A 23,664-nucleotide genomic window follows, 5' to 3' on the forward strand; every position below is an offset into this window, starting at 1 on the left:
ATCAAATCTGACAGTGTTAATTTGGACATGCTGGATTTGCTGTGTAGGTATCAATAGAGTTTTTTCTTGCTTTTTCTATCAAAATTGATTGACTTTTTACAGTGGCCCGCTATGGTTAATAATAACATGTTCAGTCATGAGTGAAATCAAAGCTTCTCTTCACTTTAGCATTTAACATTCCCAACAATATAATGTGCTGCATTAATCGAAACACAGCTAATAAAACACAATTTTCTTGATGGAAACATCAGTAGCTCAAAATTAGCAACCAAAGGGTTAAGTCTGCAGTTCACACTCATGTGAAGCTACAGCCTCCCCCCCTAGTCTCTGTCCTCCTACTCCTGCAAAAACAAAACAAAGCGAGACAAAACATCCACCCTTCTTTTACAAGCTGGGTGAATTGTTTGTAGACATGCACTAATCCTAAAGTCGGTATCGTTTTTGTCTCAGTGTCAAGTCAGTTTAAACATTTAGTCGTCAGTCCATCACAGTCCAGTCACATGCATACATTCACACACATTCATACCAGATATTGCTGATAATGGAGTCTCACACGCAACCTATTCGAGGCTCCATCACCAGCAAGATGACGTCATCATTTTAAAGGAAAACAGTTCCTTGTTTTTTTTTGGACTGGATTGACTCGCTGCAATCCTTTTAGGCTCAGGACTTCTCATGTGATCAATGTCCCATATAAGTGAATTTCTCCAGAGCCCATTATAATTATGGAGAAAAATACTTTGCGACTGTTTCTAGTAATCATGTTTTATAGCGCTTTAAAGTTCAATCTCTCAGGCCTGGATTAAAGAGCTGATTTGTTAAATCAGGAACTCACAAAATACCAAAATATCACCACCGGTGGATCACTCCTCTCAGATGTTCTTATTTCAGTGCACTGTAACAAAAGCAAAGACAAACGTAACCAATAAAATACTCATATAATAACAAATACTGGGGCCCGTTGGAAACATGTCCAAACATAAAACCATCTTTCTCTCTCTTAGAGAAAGAAAACAATCCAAACCTCACTGATAAAATCAACCTAGTGTTAAGCAAAACCCAAAATCAACCAAAACTTCACCAGAAAGTTTTTCTCCGTCCCGGGACAATATTGTGTAAGCATACAGGTACCGTAACTTCTTTTTGCACTGACAAAAACATGTTGGACTTATTTCAGTCAATAGTGGACACTAGTTGCACACAAATGTTTTGCTTTGGTAGAAACTTAAACAACTGAGTTAAATCAACACAACCTTTTCATATTCAGTAAACCTGTGCATTTTGAGTTCATATTACACGATTAAGACATGTTCAGATGGAGTAAGTTAAGCTCCTGGAATATTTTAATCCTTCACAATTCTGTAATTTTTTCAACACTATTCACTAACTTTTATCCAAATTCTACTTGGTCCCTTAAATACTACATGTTGTCTTCATATTGCCTACGGTTCAACAAAGTCTAAATTCTGATTACCATAAAAATTGAATGGGTCTACAACAACTACCATCCTCCTATCTTTATCCTAATTGCACGAGGGCTGGGAAATAACTCTAAAGTGATAGGTTACGAGGCAGGGTGCACCCCGAACCGGTCACCAGTTTATCACCTAGAAACAAACAACCATTTACACTTACATTCACGGATAATTTAGAATCATCAATTAACCTAACTCTAACAGCTGCATGACTTTTCACTGTGGCAGGAAACCAGAATACCCAGAGAGAAACCACTGCAAACTAGCCAGACTGTGGACCTGCACCCAGGACCTTCTTACTGTGGAGCAACAGCACTTACCAGCATGCCAACAATGTAGGAAATACAGGGAAGCTATGATTTCCTGTTGAATTTTGTACAAATCTTTAAAGCCTGAGGCAATTGTGTTAAATACATGTAGGATGCTTACGTAAATCCGAGGGCTGGCCCCCTTTTCTTCTTCTTTTTTTTTTTTTTCAGTGTGTTCCTCCTTCAATTAAATCTCAATCACAAAAATGTGGCGCTCCGAAATAAGGCTCACACCGTTAATTCATCATTTTCACTCTGTACCACTGCTCCTTATCAGGCTGTGTGAAGCACAGTAAACAATTCAGTCGAGGCCTTGAGCCATAAACAGACATCACTCACAGACATTGTTTTCATAACCAAACTGCTTTAGACCCTGTCCCCTAAATCTACACAAATGCCCTCTGGGTGACATGAAATGCATTTAACCAATTAACAATCAATGGCTTCTTATTGTTGTAACAAATTCTGTATTTGGACGTTTGTGTGCAGCATTTTGCGTATCAGCATAGCATTTGTTAGTAAAGCATTCTTCATTGCATCAGCGTGTGTGTATCACTCTTCATTGCACAAACATGTGTATGTGTGTGTGTGTGGATCACTTCTCCGTGAATTGAATCAACATTTCAATTTGTGTGCGTGCGTGTGTGTCATTTCTCAGTCAATCAACAAGTGCATATGTGTTCATATGTGTGTTTCTCTTGATTCTGAGTCAGTGTATGTAGATGTGTGTGTTTGTGTGTGTTTGTGTTCATCACTTTCCTGTTCTGGTGTTCTGGGTAAACCATGGCCTGAAGCGTGCTCTGGGGTCCTGCTCTCCTCCTTTTCAGTCCGTTTGGGTCCATTGGTGCTACTGCCCAAAGTTCTCTCCATACTGGTTCTGGCCCCAATTGAGGCAGTCCTTTTCTCCAGTGTCCTGCATCTTCTCCTTGTCCAGCTTCTCCTTAACTTGACCCTTTTTGCTTCTGTAGGTCCTTCAGGGTTTGCTCCTGCTGTTGGAGCTTCTCGTCAGGTTTGGCAACCTCCTGCTCCAGCAAGCTCCGGCCTGATTTCAAGTCCTGTATCTGGGACTCTAAGCCTGACTGATGGGTTCGATTAGCAGCCAGCTCCTCCTGAGCCATGCTCAGTTTCTGCTCTGATGTCTTGAGCTCTCACTGAGGGCAGAAACCTCAGAGTCTTTTCCGTACACGTCAGATTGAAGTTTATTGATGTTTTCCTTGCTTTGCTCCACGGCCTTCTGCAGCTCTGCTGTTCGGCTCTTCTCAGAGGTCAGCTCCTGACTGAGCCCCGACACCTGTGCCTTCAGCTTATGTTCTTCTGCTGCTTTTGTCCAATCTGAGGTGCCTTCTGACCTCAGTTACTCCTCGTGTCTCTGGCACGCCCTTTTTGCTGCCCGATCCTCCGTGTTGGTCCATCACTGTCCTGCACAGTTTTAATGCAGAGTTGTTAAGGTTAGCCTTTTTTGCTCGGCCTCACTTTTCATCCGGGCTTAATAGGCGTCTCGTCACAGCTCTGTCAGCTGAAGCTGTCTGGAAATCTCCCCCGTGTAGTGAAACGGGCCTTGGATTTAACGCTCTCCGTCTCCGCTGCATGAGATCTTTCCTGCAGCACTGTTGACATTCTCAGGCTGTTGTTGTGGGTCCAGCTGCTGTAGCATTTGGTCAGGGTCACATCAAAGATGGTAGAAGGGAGAGCCAAGATGGTAGAGGGGAGAGCAGGAGTCCAGGTCAGCCTCGGCTTTCCGGGCCGATAAAGCAGCCTGTAATTAAGCATAAAGAGAAAAAACAAAAACAAAACAAAAACAGACGAACAGGAAAATGATGTTGTTTGAAAATAATGTTGTTTTGGCTATGTTATTCAGAGAGGGGCCAGGCCCTGTGTCAGCCTTCTCCCCCCCTTTTTTTTGTTTTTTCTCACTATATAATCAACTCATAACCCACCAAGTTGACAGGACAACACAGGTACACGTTAAAATTCTTAAGATCATGTTTAATAATTCAAAAAAGGAATTTTATTTCATTCAGTAATCTCTTGTATTATTCAATCAGAAAAAAATCATGTCACAATTTGACTCTTTTAACCACTAAATTTATTATTTCATCACTGGTTTGTGATTTACCAGTGTCTGTCATTTTGAAGTTAAGTTGTTGTCCTGCAACCCAGAGAGTTTAATTGTTAGTAGTGGATAGACTTTATCATTTAACATCAGGTGTATGTTAAGTTTCGCTGCTTTAAACTTGCTGGAAAATCTTCACGTGTTCATGAATGTAAGCTGTTTCTTCATTGCGTGTATGTGCGTTTGTGGGTGGGATATTTTAACTTTTTTCTCAAACAAGACATTTCTCTAATTGTGTATGTTTTTAATTTTGTTTCCCAAATTTTGATTTCCCACCTTAAATAACAGCATTCCATGTCTTCAGCCAGGAATTAGAGCTTGCTTGTGAGATTCAGGGACACATGGTGCCAAAAACAATTCAGTGAAAAACTTGCCTGAAAATTTCCAGTGATGGTAACCGATAACTGGAGGAGAAGATGTCCTTTAAGCTTCTTTTTCGGGTGGGGACAAAGTGATAGGTCAACCTGTAAAATTTTGAGCCAGAGCTTGGCATGTGTGTCGTCCCAATTTTATTAATCTATCCTTTTGCTGCTGTACTCAGGTCTCCTGGTTGAGAGAAATCCACCTGTATTAAGAGACTAAAACATTCATTTACTATTTTTCTTACAACATCCATTTAATTCATCCACCTAGATTTTACTCTCTCTCTTGGTGTATAGTTCACACAGTCAGGCAGTTGCCTTTTATGGGCATGCAAGTTTCCGGTCACTTACCCCCAGCAGCTGCGAAGCCGTCTCTCCCATATCAAAACTCAGCCAAACATTAAACATTCACCGTAGTCATTCAAAACTTTATTTGTAATATTATAATCAGCAAAATCAGCGTTTTAATTACAGCCATGTATCATTGTTTGCAAATCATACTTACATAAAACTCAATAACACGCTAAACAGGAAGTCCTCTGTGGGCTTCACAGCAGCCACCTCATTTGCATGTTCACACACCGTCTAAACTAGCTCGCAGCGCGCTGTCGTCACACACAGCCTCGTTTCACACTCAACTCTCTATTATATTACAAAGACGTCTTATATTTACAATCACTCTCAGGCCTGAAAGTTTTAGCGCCTACACAATTTTGACAAATTTAAGATAACGGGTCCAACCGAAGAAAGTCCAACTTTTTTGTAATCAATTAACCAGTATCAGACTCTAACTGTATCTGGCCTCATCTCTAAAATCCCTAAGTCAATTTACAGTGCCCAAAAAAGCGCAGATAAGGAGACTCTAACTCCTAGCTTGTTCCAGGATGCCCTGTACCCCACAGTCAAGCCAACTGAACTAACCCTGTTCGCCGACAGGTCAAGGTCGCGCGTCCGCGGCCAGGAGGGAGCGTAACCTCCGGGCTATGCGCCTCTTAGTGGACTCTAACCACCGTTCTAACAAAATTTATAATACTTTTAAACAACAGACAACACCCAAAAAACAAGAGTATGACTGAGGCAGATGCAACGTTATGGACATTGGAGACTCTAACTCGCAAAATGACCAACACAGATGCAATCTTTAGACCAATGGAGACTCTAACTCACAAAATGACCAATTCCCTATCCAACTACCTGAGACTCTAACTCAGTATTATTTTCCTTTACCTTGGGACTCTAACCCAGTATTATTACCTTTACCTGAGACTCTAACTCAGTATTTTTACTTGTAACCTTACTTCAAATTTCAACACTCATGAGATTTTTCTTCAAAATCAAAACAGACACTCACCGGCAACTTTTACTGAATAGACATTTAATTTCATCGTCCAATTCAGCACACTTCGGATAAAATCAACAGGCCTGTGCCTACCTCTTTTATAAAGGCGCCTGTCCACTCAGTTCGATTGCCGGATAATGTCTGCCCGTCTGACCACCTCGGACCGTCCAAGCCTCCAAAACTTCCATCCCAATACCACAGGACGAGCCCCCAAAACTGTTACGGATTCAAATATTGGGAATGGATACAAGAGGAAAACCAAAATAACAACACTGGTCCGGCCGGGTCAAGTCAAACGATGATTTAATGAACACACGCGTGGGAGATGGACACCATACACAGACAGCATCAGATCTCAAAATGGTGGAGCCTTGATCAAACTCTTATAGCCTCTAGTGGCCCCCACCTAATCATCAGAGCCTAAACATTCTTTCTCACACAGCGCCTAAGCTACGACCTTGGCTCCCTGTTTATCTGCTCCTGATGAAATGGGGCAGTATGCTCTGTTCTCTTCTAATCAGACAAATGAGACGATGACTTTCTGTGAACAGTATTTCTTATAACTCAGCAGTATAATGCATCATAAAACAATATCGTTAATTCACAATAAATCAACAGTCTAATGTAATGCAAATCAGTTTACCAAATGTAATAATTATCACCTTCTTCTAGTTCAGGAGCATAATGCAAACTGAAACTACATAATAATTCACAATCTTTAATTAGGGGTCTAACATGGCATAAAATAATATCATAATCCCACAGTGTGTTCAGCTTTTATATCTGCCAAAGGTAGGTACTTTGATGAGTCAATAGAATACATTAAAAAAAACTTCAGTGGTTTATTAAGTCTATTCTTTCATTTCAGCGTATGAAATGAAACAACAGAAAAGGGTATCTTGGAAAGGTACCTGTCAAATATGTTACAACACAATAACTAACTCAAACTGGATCCTGCTTTTTTCTTGTTATTCGTTTTAAGTCGTTTTACATTTTTTCATTGGTATTTTGTTGTTTGATTCTTTATGTTATTTCAGTGTAAATGGATAGGTTTATGAATATAAATATTATCAGAGTAGAGAGCTTTTTGCCAAATTTAGTTGTTTTTTATTTTTTTTTGATATTTTACAAGATTCATATTTTTTGCAGCAATCTGTTCCATGTTAACTACTAAACCATATAAATAATCCTATAATCTACATAATCAGCTGTGGAGCTAGAGCCAAAAGACAATTTTCATCTAGTCTAGGCTCTCCAACTCCCACATCTGAATTATAACAGAGTTTGTGAGGACTGCAGAACATCCACTATAAGACAAGTGAACCATGGGGTCTTGCCTGGTGTGATAGACCCCAGCCTCTATGGATCTTGTACTCAGAGCTTGTTCTTGTGCTGCCATGATTAGTGCCTCTGTGCTATCTTTCAGTCCAGCTTTGTCCAGCCACTGGTAGGATTTCTGGATATCAGCCACCTCCTCTATCTGCCGGTGGTACATACCGTGCAGGGGCCTGTCCTTCCATGATGGTTCCTCGTCTCCCTCCTCTTTCTTGGGTTTCTGCTGCCTGAGGTATTCACTGAGCACGCTGTCAGTTGGGGCCATCTTCGTGATGTATTCTTGGATGTTCGTTGTCTCATCCTGGACTGTGGTGCTGACACTCACCAGTCCCCGACCCCCTTCCTTCCGCTTAGCGTACAGCCTCAGGGTGCTGGACTTGGGGTGAAACCCTCCATGCATGGTAAGGAGCTTTCTTGTCTTTATGTCAGTGGCTTCTATCTCCTCCTTTGGCCAGCCTATTACCCCAGCAGGGTACCTGATCACGGGCAGGGCGTACGTGTTGATGGCCCGGATCTTGTTCTTACCGTTCAACTGACTCCTCAGGACTTGCCTGACCCTCTGCAGGTACTTGGTGGTTGCAGCTTTCCTAGCGGCCTCTTCATGGTTCCCATTCGCCTGCGGGATCCCCAGGTACTTGTAACTGTCCTCTATGTCTGCAATGTTGCCTTCTGGTAGTTCAATCCCCTCAGTTCTGACTACCTTCCCTCTCTTTGTTACCATCCGACTACACTTCTCCAGCCCGAACGACATTCCAATGTCATTGCTGTATAGCCTGGTAGTGTGGATCAGTGAATCGATGTCTCGTTCACTCTTGATAAATAAAGTGCTGTGGATCACAGCAGATCCAGGGACTTTACTGATCTGATCTACATTATAAAGTGAAACATAGTCCTGCTTTCACCTCTAGGTATTTGCTTTTTTTACCAGGTGGATTTTTTGATTCTCTTTCTTATCTTGGATCCATCTACAAGCAGGCTACCAAGTGGGCTGCTTTGAAGTATAGTAGAGTACTCTTAATTACAACAGTTGTTAAAATCTGTACAGCTGAACCTTAAATTAACATTGTACTCTGCCCAGTCTTCATATAAAATAGGTAATGAGAAACAAAATTGAATTTTTTTCTCACCTTTGCATGAGAGAATGATCGTCACAAAGAAACAGCAGACAAACTGTTGGAGAGCCATTGTTAACCACACCAGTCTGAATTTGACTTTTTGACTTTTAAATATGTATGCTGAGCCCCTCCCACACACCATTTACTGTTGGACACAGGCTGTCCTAAATGGCCTTCCCATCACTAAGCAATGAATGAACATACATATAAAACAAGGTAACAAATCAAAGGACTTGAATTTGAGGACATTGCATATTTATACAAAAATTGCATACAGCAGTGGCTTTGCAGGGCAGTGTCAGAGGAGGCTGGTTGGGTGGCTGATTGAGTCCCGGTGTCTGGCAGAGGAGGCAAAAAAAGAAAAGCAATGAAAACAAAGAGTACTGAATTACAGTCTGAGTCCTGTGTATGTGGGTTGTGCTGGGTGTCTTTGTAACCCTGAGTGTTACAGTATAATTTTGACATTTTCTGTCAATTCTTGAATGTTTTTTTTTTTTTTACCTAAATATCCATCAGGTAAAAAGTCCATTGGTGCCACCGGTAGAAAATTATATCACTGCAATGGATGAGACAAAATGCTGCTATAAATTGGGTGGAGGGTATTATTACACACTTCAGTTGACCAAACTTTTCCTGCTAAACTTTGTGTCAGGGTGTGGTCTGCAGCTCGGCTGCGGGGGAAGGGTGGTGCAATGGGTTCAGGGGGTGAGTGCCAGTGGAGGATGGCTGACACAGCTGGTATTCATCATTCCTCCCCTATGTTCAGTTAGGTTCTGCCTGTCAGTGTGGTTGCTATTAATTTGCTGTTTTACATTGGTAGTCATTTGTGACTGTCTTGAGCTACATTTTGCTGCCTTCCTGTGTCCAACTCCCTGATTACCCTTTTTTGTATAAATAACACTGCCTTTACCTTACTCCTGGTCCTAGTATCCTGTTCACCTTTCTGTGTGTTCCTCTTTGGACTTTATGTCAGGGCGACTCGGTTTGGATTCAATCACTGTTGAGAACTCCAGGTTGGCTGGTTGGAAGAGGCAAAACAGCAAAAAGTGACCTCTAGCTTCTTGTTGTCTTCCTGAGCTTGCCCATTGGTCTGGGGCAAACTCAGACTTGAGTCAAATGATTTAATAAATACAAAGACGCAGTTTCTTAAACAGCGGTGGAGACATGACAAAATCGAATACAATAATAAATCAGGTAAATATCAGGCAGATTTACGTAAGTAAAATAAAGAAAAAACAACAATTACAGTTATCAAGGACTCAGCAGGGAAAACATTTCATAATTTTACAGATATAAATAAGGTTTTTAGGAAGTTTTACATGAATCTATACACCTCTGACCATGACTCAAATATGGACGATATTCACAAATTTCCTAGTGCTTTAGATCAACCTCATTTAACACAAGCTCAAGTTAGGGTGTTGGATACAGCTCTAGAAGAACTATTCTGCACTCTTGATAAAATCTTCAATAATAAGACACCTGCTCCAGATGGCTTCCCTGCTGAGTTATACAAACATTTCTGGTGAACCCTGTCCACACCATTTGTAAGAATGATTGAAGAATTTATGATTACCTCTAGAATTTCTCCTACCACGAATACTGCAGTGATTGCCCACTGTCTCTGGTATATACAGAGAGTCCTTGCATCCCACATAGCAAAAGTAATTCCAGCACTTTTTTCATGCTGACTAGATGGGTTTTATTGTAGGCAGACATTCAGCTATTAATACTCCTAAACTAATTAGCTTAATGCAGCTTTCACACTATCAAAAAAGTAACAGTCTAATTGATGCAGAAAAAGCATTTGACAAAGTAAGCTGGAACTTCCTGTTTGTAATATTTTAAGAAATTTGGATTTGGAGAATCGTTTTTCAACTGGATAAGAGCATTTTACACATTGTCAATCGCCACAGTCACCACCAATGTGGTTTATTTTCATTGGTTCTCTGGTTTATTTTCTATATTCTTTTTATATTTTCCAAACATTTTCTTGGCGATAATTTGCCATAACTTTTGAATATGCTCACATCAAAAATTGCAAAAAAAATTACAAGAGGGTTTTATGTAAATTACTTCTAAATTTGAATGAGACAAAATGGTTTTTGGAAAAAGTAACATAATCAAGTGAACTGACCCTCCACATAAAAAAGGTTTAAAAGGAGGTGATGGTGTTTTAACTGTTTGCTAGTCTACCAGAGGTCTGCTTGTAGAGTTGTCATGGTGATGACCAGGCGTTTTGGAGATTGAAAATGTGACGTCATTCTGGGGTAAATCCGCAAAGGATTATAGGTACGAGTGGCAAGCGGTATGAGCGCACGCAGGCTTTCACATAAAAACAGTCACACAGCGATAAAAAGAAACACAAAAAATGGCAAGAAGCTGTTGTATTATTAACTGCAATAGCCGGTCGCATGACAGCCACGGGAAGCCGACGGGTAAAGAGATCGGTTGTTATCAGATTACGTCGTGGAAGAGAAATTGTTTAAGCCGACGGATGGTCTGGATTGCAGCCATTCGAAGACCAAATATAACGTCCCAGAACACTCCAGCTCACATGTTAATCTGCTCCAAGCATTTCCACAAAGGTCAGTCTTCTGTTGTAGTTATCATAACATAATTGTTGATGTAGGTTACAATATGTGCCGAAGGGTTGTATTGAAGCAATCAAGTGATGAATAACTGTTTTCCAGTATGTTGTTTTGATATGTTTTTTTGGGTTTTTTTGCATTATTGATTTGTTTTTCACTGAAGCAGCTAATACAGCCTAATGGAATCCAATTTTGCCTCTTTCTTGTAAGATTCTATGATAGAATGAAAGAATAATGCCAGATAAATACAAAAAATTGAATGAATTACAAAACACTCATTTTTTTTCTATTAGATCTGAAAATGTTGTGTAATACTACAACCTGAAACGACAAATAGATTGCGTTGGCCTGTACAGGAGATAAAGGGAAAAAATTTAACAACAGCGGTGAAATGGAATAGTCCACATCACCAAAGTACACTGGTTCAATCCCCGGGCTCTCTGTCCTGGTCGTTGTGTCCTTGGGCAAGACACTTCACCTACCGCCTACTGGTGATGGCCAGAGGGGCCGATGGCGCGATATGGCAGCCTCGCTTCTGTCAGTCTGCCCCAGGGCAGCTGTGGCTACAACCGTAGCTTGCCTCCACCAGTGTCTGAAGGCGAGAATGAATGAATAGTGGAATTGTAAAGCGCTTTGGGTGCCTTGAAAAGCGCTATATAAATGCAATCCATCATTATTATTATTAATGCGCGAAAGTCACGTGGTCTGTCAATCTCCATAGATAACAAAATTTGCTGGTAGCACTTTAGTCATATTCATGGCACATTGCAGCATTTCAGTTTTGCTCAAGCAAAGGACAGGATAAATTAAAAATCATTTTTCATTCTTTACTGTTCTTTGGCGTTACTGTATCCAAGTTCCTATGCGAAGGTCTTAGTAAATGCTGTAGCTCATTAAAGCCTCTGTATTTATTGCAAAATAGGACCATAAGATTTTAAGCAGTAATGCACTTATTCTTGCAGCACTGGTTGTGTGTGTCCACACAACTAGTTATATAAATAAATTACCTGATTCGGTGTTACACGAAAACCATGATTTGTAAATTATTACTGTTAAAATAGGTAGAACTAAACAACTGTAAACTTCATCCTTCTGCTTTTTGAGAATATTTAAAGATATTTGTTGCAACTTTATTATTTTTATTTTTTTCCTAAACTGTTTACAGTGTACTTTGTTATATTTTTATTTCAAGTTCAAAATAAAATAGTCAATCTATCAATTAATTAATCTTTAATAATTCATAAAATGCAGTACAATACATAATTTATATGAATTCACAATAATTAATAATTGATCATTACTGAATCCAAGTAAGTAAAATAAGGGCAAAAAACAAAGCAGAACTACACACTCTCATGAAAAACAAACACAAAGGGAAGAGAAACCATTATCTAACTTAAACACATTATTGAAGAAGACAAAGGTCTCCTGCTATGTGTGTCCTATTTAAGTATTGGTCTCATAAAAAGAAGCGTTTTTCATTAATAAAGACAAAATAATTTGAGGCTTCTTAAATTAATATGCAAGTTTATATTGAAATGGATCCTAACAGAATGATCTTGCTGTTGTGTCTAATATATAGACTTCAATTATAAAGTAAAGTCAAGTAAAATCTAAATTTGATAGTCACTCTCTTTACTGAGACAAACCAAACTCATCACTGTTGAAAATTCATCACAGAAAATATTTGCTAAATCCATTGAAGTTAGCACTCTTTAACAGGTTACGTTTAGCTTACAACTAAATGCAGCACAGCAGTAAACAAAAAGAAAAAACCCCCACAAAAAGCAGATATACTTTATGAAAAATATGGAATGAATCAATAAGGTGCTTTTTAAAGGTTTGATATAACATTAGGTCTTTTTTTATACAGTTTTGGAAACAAACAAACTGAACTATGGACACTTCTCTTTGGGCCTTTTCTTTTCTGGAAGTTTCTGCCAGCTCACCTTTACGTCATCAGATGTCCCTCCCAACGTCTTTTCAATCTGTGTAACAGAAACGAGGATTTAATTGTTGCCCTGTATTTTACAGATTCTCTGGGTAAAGATTAGAAAGTTGTCTCAGTGGAAAAGTAAGCTGTGTGTTTAAAAATTTGACTGTTTAGAGAAATAAGCATGTCTGTCTGGGAATTAGGCAAGTAAATTACCTTACTTGAACAGTACAGAGAAATCTCCATCAACAAATACGAACATCTTGAAGATGAAACTTTACTCTGCATTTAAGAATTCTATAGACGTTACCCATTTCAAGATGTTCTCCCTCACAACAGGGTCTGTCATGTCCACTTGGGAGTTGACATCAGCCAGATTCAGTTTCACCGAGAACTTTTTCCGTGAAGCTGGTGAGATCATAAAATTCTCTTTAATTTTAGTTCATATCTATACAGTTTATATAATTACAGTCACCACCAACATTGGCAATATTTCTAACAGTGGTGTTTATGTGGGTGTCTCAGGTTCAAAACTGGTTTGCACTCATTCTTATGTCAAACTGGCAGCATGTTCTTGTTCTATACAACTTACTGAACAACTACATTACAGTGTAATTGATTGTAATGATGACCCGATGGGATGTGAAAGGAAGTGAGCTGAGAGGTGATTGAACATAACTGTAGTAAAGTCTGTGTCTTTCTCTGTGGATAGAGGTGCATTATAGACAAAATGATTTTCCCAATGAGATATATGATGAAGCAATGAAATAGCTATAATTACCATTTTTAACATTCTGTGGATGATCCAAAGTTTTTCTCACCTGAACAGATGACAGTAGCGCTCTGACCACGTTCACATTTTTTTATTCCAAATCCACTGTGTTTACAGTCAGTTAGAGAACTTTCATTTCCTGAACAGGTCACATTATCAAGCCAAATCTGTCCAGTTCCTGGACCAAACTGAGCCGATTGAGGAGCCTTTACTGCCAACCCACAGTTCAGCTCTCTGCAAACCACCGCGGCATCATTTAAGTCCCAGCCATTATCACAGACTGTTCCCCAGCTGTTATTGTAGTAAACTTCAACTCTGCCAGAACATCTAGTGGATCCAGACCCAGTTAATCTGACTGGACCTGTGAGGCAAAAAGATATGAAGAGTATTTTAAAATATTCCTTAAAGTAAAAAAGAGAAAAATTTCATGAATGATGCACAAGAACAGACTGACTTGCCCTGTATTGAATATCTAAAAGTTTCTCACCCGAACAGATAACACCTGTGTCATTGCCATGTCCATAGATGTGCACTCCAAATCCAAGATGCTGACACTCCGTTAGAGAACTTTCACTTCCTGAACAGGTCACATTATCAAGCCAAATCTGTCCAGTTCCTGCACCAAAATGAGCTGATCGAGGAGCCTCTAGTGCCGGTCCACAGTTTAACTGTCTGCAAACCACCGCAGCATCATTTAAGTCCCAGTTAAAATCAGAGACTGTTCCCCAGCTGTTATTGTGATAAACTTCAACTCTTCCAGAGCAATGAGTCGATCCAGAGCCAACTAATCTGATCGGACCTATGAGACAAAAGACATGCTCAATATATGAATTTGTTCCTGATATACAGATTTTGATTTTTCTTAATTGCATGAGACACAAGGACAGATTACATTTCAATGTCTTTATTATCTGAATGTTTTCTCACCTGAACAAATGACAGCAGCATCCTGACCATGTCCACATCTGTTTGATCCAAATCCACTGTGTTGACACTCAGTTAGAGAACTTTCATTTCCTGAACAGGTCACATTATCAAGACAAATCTGTCCAGTTCCTGGACCAAACTGAGCCGATTGAGGAGCCTTTACTGCCAACCCACAGTTCAGCTCTCTGCAAACCACCGCGGCATCATTTAAGTCCCAGCCATTATTACAGACTGTTCCCCAGATGTTATTGTAGTAAACTTCAACTCTGCCAGAACATCGAGTCGATCCAGACCCAGCTAATCTGACTGGACCTGTGAGGCAAAAAGATATGAAGAGTATTTTAAAATATTCCTTAAAGTAAAAAAGAGAAAAATTTCATGTATGATGCACAAGAACAGACTGACTTGCCTTGTATTGAATATCTAAAAGTTTCTCACCTGAACAGATAACACCTGCATCATTGCCATGTCCATAGATGTATGTTCTCCATCCACTGCTTTGACACTCAGTTAGAGAACTTTCACTTCCTGAACAGGCAACATTATCAAGCCAAATCTGTCCAGTTCCTGCACCAAAGTAAGAAAACCGAGGAGCCTGTAGTGCCGGTCCACAGTTTAACTTTCTACAAACCACCTCAGCATCATTTAAGTCCCAGTTAAAATCAGAGACTGTTCCCCAGATGTTATTGTGATAAACTTCAACTCTTCCAGAGCATCGAGTCGATCCAGAGCCAACTAATCTGATCGGACCTATGAGACATAAGATTTGATCAATATTGGAATTTGTTCCTGATAAATAAATATTGAATTTTTTTATTGTATGAGACACAAGGACAGATTACATTTCAATGTCTTTATCATCTAAATGTTATCTCACCTGAACAGATGACACCAGCATCTTTATCATGTCCACACTTTTTTGATCCAAATCCACTGTGCTGACAGTCAGGTAGAGAATTTTCATTTCCTGAACAGGTCACATTGTCAAACCAAATCTGTCCAGTTCCTGCACCAAAGTGAGCTGATCGAGGAGCCTGAAGTGCCGGTCCACAGTTTAACTGTCTGCAAACCACCGCAGCATCGTTTAAGTCCCAGCCATCATCACAAACTGTTCCCCAGTTGTTATTGTGATAGATTTCAACTCTTCCAGAGCATGGAGTCGATCCAGATCCAACTAATCTGATTGGACCTGTCAGGAAAAATAATGAAGAATATTCTGAGATTGTTAATATTATTCTTCCTTACATTAACAAAAGTATTTCAGACACAACATCCAAGAACAAAGTGATCTTCAGTCTCTTGAGTATCTGGAAGTTATCTCACCTGAACAAATGACACCAGCAGTCTGATAATATTCACAGGTGTATGTTCCAAATCCAAGATGTTGACACTGAGTTAGAGAACTTTCATTTCCTGAACAGATCACGTTATCAAGCCAAATCCGTCTACGTACTGCCCCAAAGTAAGCCGATCGAGGAGCCTGTAGTGCCGTCCCACAGTTTAACTCTCTGCACACCACCTCTGCATCATTTAAGTCCCAGCCATTGTCACAGACTGTTCCCCAGGTGTTGCCATAATAGAATTCAACTCTTCCAGAGCATCGAGTCAATCCAGACCCAACTAACCGGACTGGACCTGCCAGGCAATAGATGTTATTTATATTTCAAGTCCTCTTTGCACTAGAAAAACCCCAACACTTTTATAAATTTATAAAGCACTTTTAAAAACAACAGCAGGGCTGAACAAATGCTGTGAAAACATTTAATGTATGACAGACAAGACCAGGCTGACCAACAATAACATGAGTATCTAAAATGTTTCTCACCTGAACAGATGACACCAGCATCTTGTTGATGTCCACAGTAGTTTGGTCCAAATCCACTGTGTTGACACTCTGTTAAAGAATTTTCATTTCCTGAACAGGTCATATACGAAAACCAAATTTGTCCAGTTCCTGCACCAAAGTAAGCTGATGGAAGAGCCTGTAGTGCTGTCCCACAGTTTAACTGTCTGCAAACCACCCGAGCATCATTTACATCCCAGTCATTATCACAGACTGTTCCCCAGATGTTATTGTGATAAACTTCAACTCTACCAGAACATCGAGTTGATCCAGATCCAGTTAATCTGATGGGAACACCTGAAAACAAAACAGGGAACATTCATTGTAAATGGTATTATGTTTAATTTTCATGACTAGTTAACTATGTTCAACATATATTCTAAAAAGTCTAAGCGTGCCATCACACATCCCATTTTTCTATTGCCCATCTATCATCATTATTAACCCTGTTATCTTCTCGTAGTAATTTCTAATGCTGTTTGGATGCAAATGGCTCTCCTACATGCATGTAAACTGAGCACGAGGAGCATGCGGGTCTCTCCTTCTTGCTTTCTCCCTCACCACCATAATCTTTGCTACTAGTTTTCAGTTGCTTCTAGCAGATATGTTTAATTATTACTAATCAAATAATCATTCTTATAAACAAGAATCTTTCCTGCTCTTTTTCCATTGTTGAAGGAAAAGAGCAGGTAAAATTGAAGGAAATTTGAAATTGCTGACTAAGGATGAAGGAATATTTGGTAAGAGTCATGTTGCTGTGATGACACTCGGTTGCATCAAACTGATATTGAATCAGTGTGCAGTTTTACTAAAACAATGATGGACTCTGTAGTTTTCTCTCGTCCTTTGCCCTATCAGCCAGATGTGACATGTAAGCCATATGTTCTTCTTAAACTGCTGACTGACTCAGGGTTGTCCACAGAATGATGTGGAATTCTTAGGTAATATAAACAATTATGGGGAAATCCTGGTCCTGTTCAAAAAACTGGCATCCATCCCACTTAAGATGTAGGAATTTATTAAACACCCGAAAACATCATGAAGGAGAGTTACAGTCCTATTTGCCTATTTACCCATCGAAGTGGGATTGTTGTGTGACTTCCTGTTAGTTCCCCAGCAAGCCAGTAAGTGTTAGGCTGTGTCCCAAATCAGGGTTTGCACGCTTGAAGTACGCATTTTAAGTGTGATTATGTTACCGCCACGCGATGACGGCTGTCCCACTTCGAAGTGTACTTCAAATGCATACTCCAAATGCGCCGTCGATTTTCCCAAATATCAAGCGTGGTCCGGTGCACGCTTCGTGGTCTCATATATCCCACAATTCATAGCGCTGCAGTGGGTGTGGATAATTTTGCCGCAAAATACGGCAGAAGGGAGCGGCCGAAGAGTGAACTGTCAAAAGTAAGTACTGAATATGACGTCACTTATCTATGTGCGAATGTTTAATAACGAAGAACAGTAAAACGTTGCTGTTGGCCACATGTCGGCAAAGTTATGTGACATTAGTGATGTTTGTACTTGCAACGTTAACTTGGTTTTCAAAGCATATATATATATATATATAGTGAGATTAGGTTAAAGAACATGACCCCCTTCGCAGTATATTCTTGTAGTATGTTAGACAAAATGTTCCAGTAGTAGGTTAGACAAAAGTTCAAGTATATCTTTGGGGATTAAAAAGAATGTGACCATCCTTTGGGTTCTGTTAGACAGGTGGGCGCCACCATTTATCTGGTGTGAATGTTTTACACTGTTTTCTTGTCATGTCAGACTGCTTAAATCATTTTCTGAGAATGTTGCGTGCAGAAGGACCTTGGTCCAGTAATAGCAAAAGCAGACAACATTCTGTGCCCCCACTCCTGTAGGAGGTAGAAAGACAGGGAGCCCGAGGTCATAACTTAGGCACCATGACAGATAAGGGACTGTGAATGTTTAGGTTTACGACCAGGTGGGGGCCAGTAGAAAGTATAAAAAGCTGTGTAACACACCACCATTTTGAGACTTGCTGTGACCCTCTCATGCATCTCTCCCCATCCGGATGGTTTATGCTCATTGTGTGAAAATTGTATGGAAATAAAGGATTGTTGATTGAGCATTTATACACCGAGTATTGTCCTTCCTTCAGCCCAAAGATTCAAAGAATTGGGAGATTTCAACAGCTTGGTGCCGGTGACCCGGATCTTTGGTGTGCTGAGGAGGGGCAGATTTGGCCTGTGGTGAGATCGTGGGGCGAGGCGAACAGAGGACGGTCCAAACATAAAAAGGTAAGCACAGCCTGTTGTATTATGAATCCCAAATGTGCATATTGGGCTTTCCAAATTAATCTGTTCGCTGAGTTACACGTATTTTCACATTAAATTGTCGGTGTCTGGTTTTCGGCGCAAGATACTAACAACATAAGTTGAGGCTGAATTCAAGTGTTATAGGAATTTTCTAGCAAGATACTAAAAATATTCTACGTTGAGACTAGAAATCAAGTGTGTTATAGGAACTGGCTCTAGCAAGATACTAAAAATATTCTACGTTGAGACTAGAAATCAAGTGTGTTATAGGAACTGGCTCTAGCAAGATACTAAACATATTCTACGTTGAGACTAGGGTGCAGCCCACTTAACCCCACAAATTAATTTTGTCTATGACTGGCTTCTGTTGCAAGAAATGGGGAAAAGCTTCCAAAACGCGGCCAAAGTGTAGAATATGAAATAGAGGTGAAATAGAATCTGGCTTGTGGTGCGCTTGCATTTTCAAAGGTGAGCTCAGAGGTTTCTGTGTGTGTTTCTGATGGTGAGACGCGCTTGTTGTGTTTCTGTGTGTTTCTGCTGATGAGATGCGCTTGCTGTGTTTCTGTGTGTGAAATATGAACATGGTGACAGTGACGGTTGATGTGTGAATGGGAGGACATTAGAGCAAAGACACATTTTAGGATCAAAGGTTGATGCCTAGTGGACCTGTGGAAATTGGTTTTGTTCATGGTGTGGCAACCCCCCTGCCTGTGGACGCGCAGTCAGGTCCAGCGGCGTCTGGTTAGCTGAGGTGGTGACTTGGGAACTGAGGACTCCCGCATAGCTACAGAATAATACTGAAAACGTTTGTGTAATCACGGGTTTACATTTATTCTGGACTAGAACATAGAACAAGACACATTTTGCGAACAAAGGTTGAGTTCTAAGAATAGTAAGAGAAAAAGGTTAAATAAGGTTAAAAAGGTTGAAAAAGGTTGTATTCCTCGTTTCAGTGGTTGAAATTGTTGTTTGCCTGTCCCCTGACGAGTGTTAAATTAAATAAAGAGGGCATTTGGAGCCACATAGAGATAGACGGGCTAAATTGGGTGTATTACTCTGTGGTGTAATAAAAAAAAATAATAAAAAAAGGAGAGGGAGAAAGAGAGTTGGAGGTGTGTAGTTTGTGTGAAAGCGCCGTTAGAGTCGGCGTCTCGTCTGAAGTACGGGAGTCAATTAAAGCAACAAAAAGAATTTGTGTCTAAAAGTGTGTGTTTGTGGTGTGTAGAAATTGCAGCAGGAGGCCGTGTCACGAATTGTTGCGAACTGTGAAGTCAATTGGGGGGGTTTAATTTGGTTTTATTTTTATGGGGAAGAGAAACTGCGGTATCCAGTCCGTGGCGCAGTTTGAATAAATCGTGAGGCAAATGTGGCGTGATCTGAAGATCGTGAGAAATAAAAATTGTAATCCGATCCATTAAATATCAAAAAAGCACCTCACAAAACTTGCGACATGGCGTAACTCGGCTCGTAACCGTAGCACGTTGGAGCAGTGTGCATCACGTGATAGAGCGGCTGTGGTGTGTGAGACCTGTTGGAGGTCTGGTTGAGCATTTGGAGCTTCGCTACCAACCCAGCATTTCATCTCCGACAAAGTGATCCCCAAAAGAAGTAAAGCAAGTGTGTAAGTCCATCTCTGAATGTTTGTAAAGCGTTCCCACGTTAAGCTTAACAACCGATTTATGGAGCGACTGCCTCTTCTCTCTCTCTCTCTCCTGCTGCTACTTCAATCATGAAACTGATCAATGATCAGCTGATCGGCTTTTCTGTCGCGAGTCCGTCTCTCTTGTTTGTTTTTGGCCCACTTCTCACCAGAAAGAGGAAACCAGCGGCTGAACAACAGCAGCACGTTTAAGCTTGATAAGCTGTTGTTAGAATTTATTTAATATTACTTTCTACACCAGGATCTTTTTCTACATAGCTGACGGCTGGTAACCGTGCAGGGGGGGATCTAGCGAAGTTTAGCCAGGGGGGCAGGTAGGGCATTAACAGGGAAAGGGGGCACAAAGACATACTTTTCTTTCTTATTCTCATTTAAAATGTCTAGCTTTTAATAAATAATTATCTGACACCCAAAGTTTTAATTTGTGTAAAATGTATAGAAGTCCATTACTGTATATAGTAACTATTAAGTCTAATATACCCTAGCAAGCTATAGTACTTTTTCCTTTGGGAAGCTACCATCTGTGCAGTCTGCAATTCTGTAGAAGAAAGATGTTGAATCTATTTAATATTTCTTGAAAAATAATTGATTTCTGTGCATTTTTTTTTCACACTGGATCAAATTAAGGTTGATTACGTCGGTTAAGCATCATGAGGTGGAGCGTGAGGGGTGGTTCCCTATTTTTTATTTATTTTTTGTTGCTAGGAGTTGGAACCCTATTAGTTAGGCTGCTTAATATTTATGCTAACTACTCTATAAAATACCAGAATAGGGAGGATGGTGTAGGTTTAACTTTATTAGATTGATCAGTATTTCTGAACTATGAAATATTTTTTTGCATACAGGTATAACAGAATAGCTTTAGTGTGGTTGTTTTTTTAAACTTGAGTATGAACCAATACAAAATGCAGCAAGATATTAAAAAAAACAGTTTTATTGATTAAAAAACAGACTATATCGGATTCATATCGGTATTGGCAGATATCCAAATTTATGATATCGGTATCGGCCATACCAGCGACCTCCTGGTTGCAGATGCGCTTCCCAACCCCCTGAGCCACAGTCGCTTTCCTTGTTGTTTGTTAATTATTTCCAGTGTTTAAGTGTTCTCTGTGCCTGCCTTGTGTTCCTGGTGTTGTGTCTAGTGTCCCCGGTTCAATATTCGTGTTATTTCATGTTTTACTTTGACAGTCCCCTGCCCTGCATCAGTGTATTCTTTTCTGCTTTATGTGTGTGGTGTAGTGTAGTGTGTATAGAGATATATCTATATATAAATAATTTTAATTATAGTCTGTGCTTCACTTTTTGTTTCATGTCCGATCGTCTGCGCCTTTGCTGGTCTTTCCCCTGTGTTTCCAGGTCTCAGGTTTTCTAGTTATGTTTCCTGTTTAGCTTTCCCAGTATAGGTTTTGTTTGTTAGTTTCTAGTTGTCATTGCCTTTGTGTGTGTGTGTCTTTGTTTGTTTGTTTTTTCTAACATTTGTATAGCCCTAACAAAAGGCGAGCCTTTTGATATCATCATCGCCAGAGGTGACAATTAGTCAAGTTGGAAGTTACTGTCAGTCTCATTTTCTGATTGATTTCTGTTAGTTCAGTTTTGTTAATGTTGAGTGACTAAGCCTGAATCTGCTTCCCCATTGTATGGTTGGTTCCTGTTCATCTTCCTCTTTGGTCTCTTCAACTGCAACTGTGTTGAGGTGTCTTATATATTAGAATCCATTGAGCCATATATTAGCAAACCAACACTCTTGACACAAGAATTGTGTTAAACATCAACCAACCAAAAATAGAATTTCATCCTGACTCAGAAAGGCATAAGACTTCCAAATCTAAGTTTATGACAACTATATAACACCCAAAATACGAAAAATTAATCATGAAATAAAGTTTCCCCGTTTTCAGATAAAGATTTTACCATTGAAATCCTGCATTGAATGGTGACTGTGCAGCTTAATTTGATGGCTAACGCTTAATTTCAGTATGAAACACAATAACGAATGGACAAAAAATCTGTAAAGGGAAACTCTTGTATTTACAGTGTCTGACATGGTATAGATGATCGGGAAAAAAAATTCTCACCTGAACAGATGGCACCAGCATCGTGATCATGTCCACATTTGTTTGATCCAAATCCACTGTGCTGACAGTCAGTTAGAGAATTTTCATTTCCTGAACAGGTCACATTATCAAGCCAAATCTGTCCAGTTCCTGCACCAAACTGAGCGAATGGAGGAGCTCCTAGTGCCGTCCCACAGTTCAACTCTCTGCAAACCACTTGAGCATCATTCAAGTCCCAATTATCATCACAGACTGTTCCCCAGCTGTTATTGTGAAATATTTCAACTCTTCCAGAACATCGAGTCGATCCAGATCCAACTAATCTGATCAGATCTATCAGGCAAAAGATGTGAAGCAAATTCTAATGTGTCTTAAATTAACAAAGAAAAATTATGGTAGTATATACCAGTTGAACGTTTTAAAACACCCCAATTTTTCCACTTGAATTTCATGCTTTTTCTTATTTACCTTATGCCTAAATTTGTATTTTGCCATGTTTTCTTATATTGTATTGTTGCTATTGTTCTGTACTTTTGTAAGGTGACCATGAGAGTCTTAAAGGGGCCTATAAATAAAATGTATTATTATTATTATTATTACTATTATTATTATTATTAGTGGTCATAGTAAGCAAGTCTCAGGCTACGTCCACATGTACACGGGTATTTTTGAAAACTGAGATTTTCCGTTTTCGTTTTAAAAAATAATCCCGTCCACACGTAAAGGCAGAAATGAAGGAAAACGCTGCTAGGAACATGCCAAAGCAGCAGGTGGCGATATATTCCTAACCGTGTAGAAATGTTGGCCAATCAGAAGTCTAGAAGCCTCGGTGGGAAATAGTAAACAAAGATGGGGCATAGAAGCAGAACCGAGTCGTATGTGTGGAGGGACAGTAACTGTGTGTGTATATGTAAGCATTTAAACACTGCAGAGAGTACAATTAACAGTAATAGTATTGTAGAAATTCATTTCACCGAAACAATAACGTGGCGCATAGTGTGACGTCAAAAAAGGCGCACACCTTTGACGCTGCATTTTCTCAGTTTTTCCCGTCCACACGTAAATGCAAAAACTGAGTTTTCAAAAATATCCACCCTGGCCGGAGTTTTTAAAAATCTCAGTTTTCAGTGACCGAAAACAACGTTTACGTGTGGACGAAAGGTGCAAACGCATAGAAAAATCTGCGTTTTCAAAAATACCCGGGTACGTGTGGACGTATCCTCTAGTTTCAACTGTGAAAAGACGACTTTGCCTTATTCTGATATCTTGGCAATGGTTTTCTTGCTTTAACTCATCTTGTCAAACCTGCAACTCAAAGAGGTTTGCCTAGGTCATGAAACGCCACCAATGGACTACTGAAGAGTGAAAGAAGGTATTTTTGACAGAATCAAAATTTGAAATCTTCACTTCATCACACGGGATCTTTGTATGTTGTAAGTAGGTGAAAGGATGATTCCACGTTGTGTGGTATCAACTGTCAAACACTGACGAGGAAGTGTGATGGTCTGGGGCTGTTTAGCTGGATCCAGTATCAGTGACTTGTAAAGAAAAG

General features: G+C 39.8%; 1 protein-coding gene across 1 annotated transcript in view; it reads right to left on the minus strand.

The window, feature by feature from the left end:
- Positions 1-23,664, minus strand: part of LOC118455566 (uncharacterized) — a 91,149-nt gene that overhangs the window by 62,224 nt on the left and 5,261 nt on the right. The window contains 7 exon segments of the mRNA XM_087838252.1: positions 13,393-13,704; positions 13,831-14,142; positions 14,271-15,020; positions 15,148-15,459; positions 15,594-15,905; positions 16,096-16,410; positions 22,134-22,445. Of these exon segments, the coding sequence (XP_087694378.1) occupies positions 13,393-13,704; positions 13,831-14,142; positions 14,271-15,020; positions 15,148-15,459; positions 15,594-15,905; positions 16,096-16,410; positions 22,134-22,445 (2,625 nt within the window).

Source organism: Neolamprologus brichardi, chromosome 3 (assembly GCF_056152115.1).
Source record: "Neolamprologus brichardi isolate AB-2024 chromosome 3, ASM5615211v1, whole genome shotgun sequence".
Lineage (NCBI taxonomy): Eukaryota > Metazoa > Chordata > Actinopteri > Cichliformes > Cichlidae > Neolamprologus > Neolamprologus brichardi.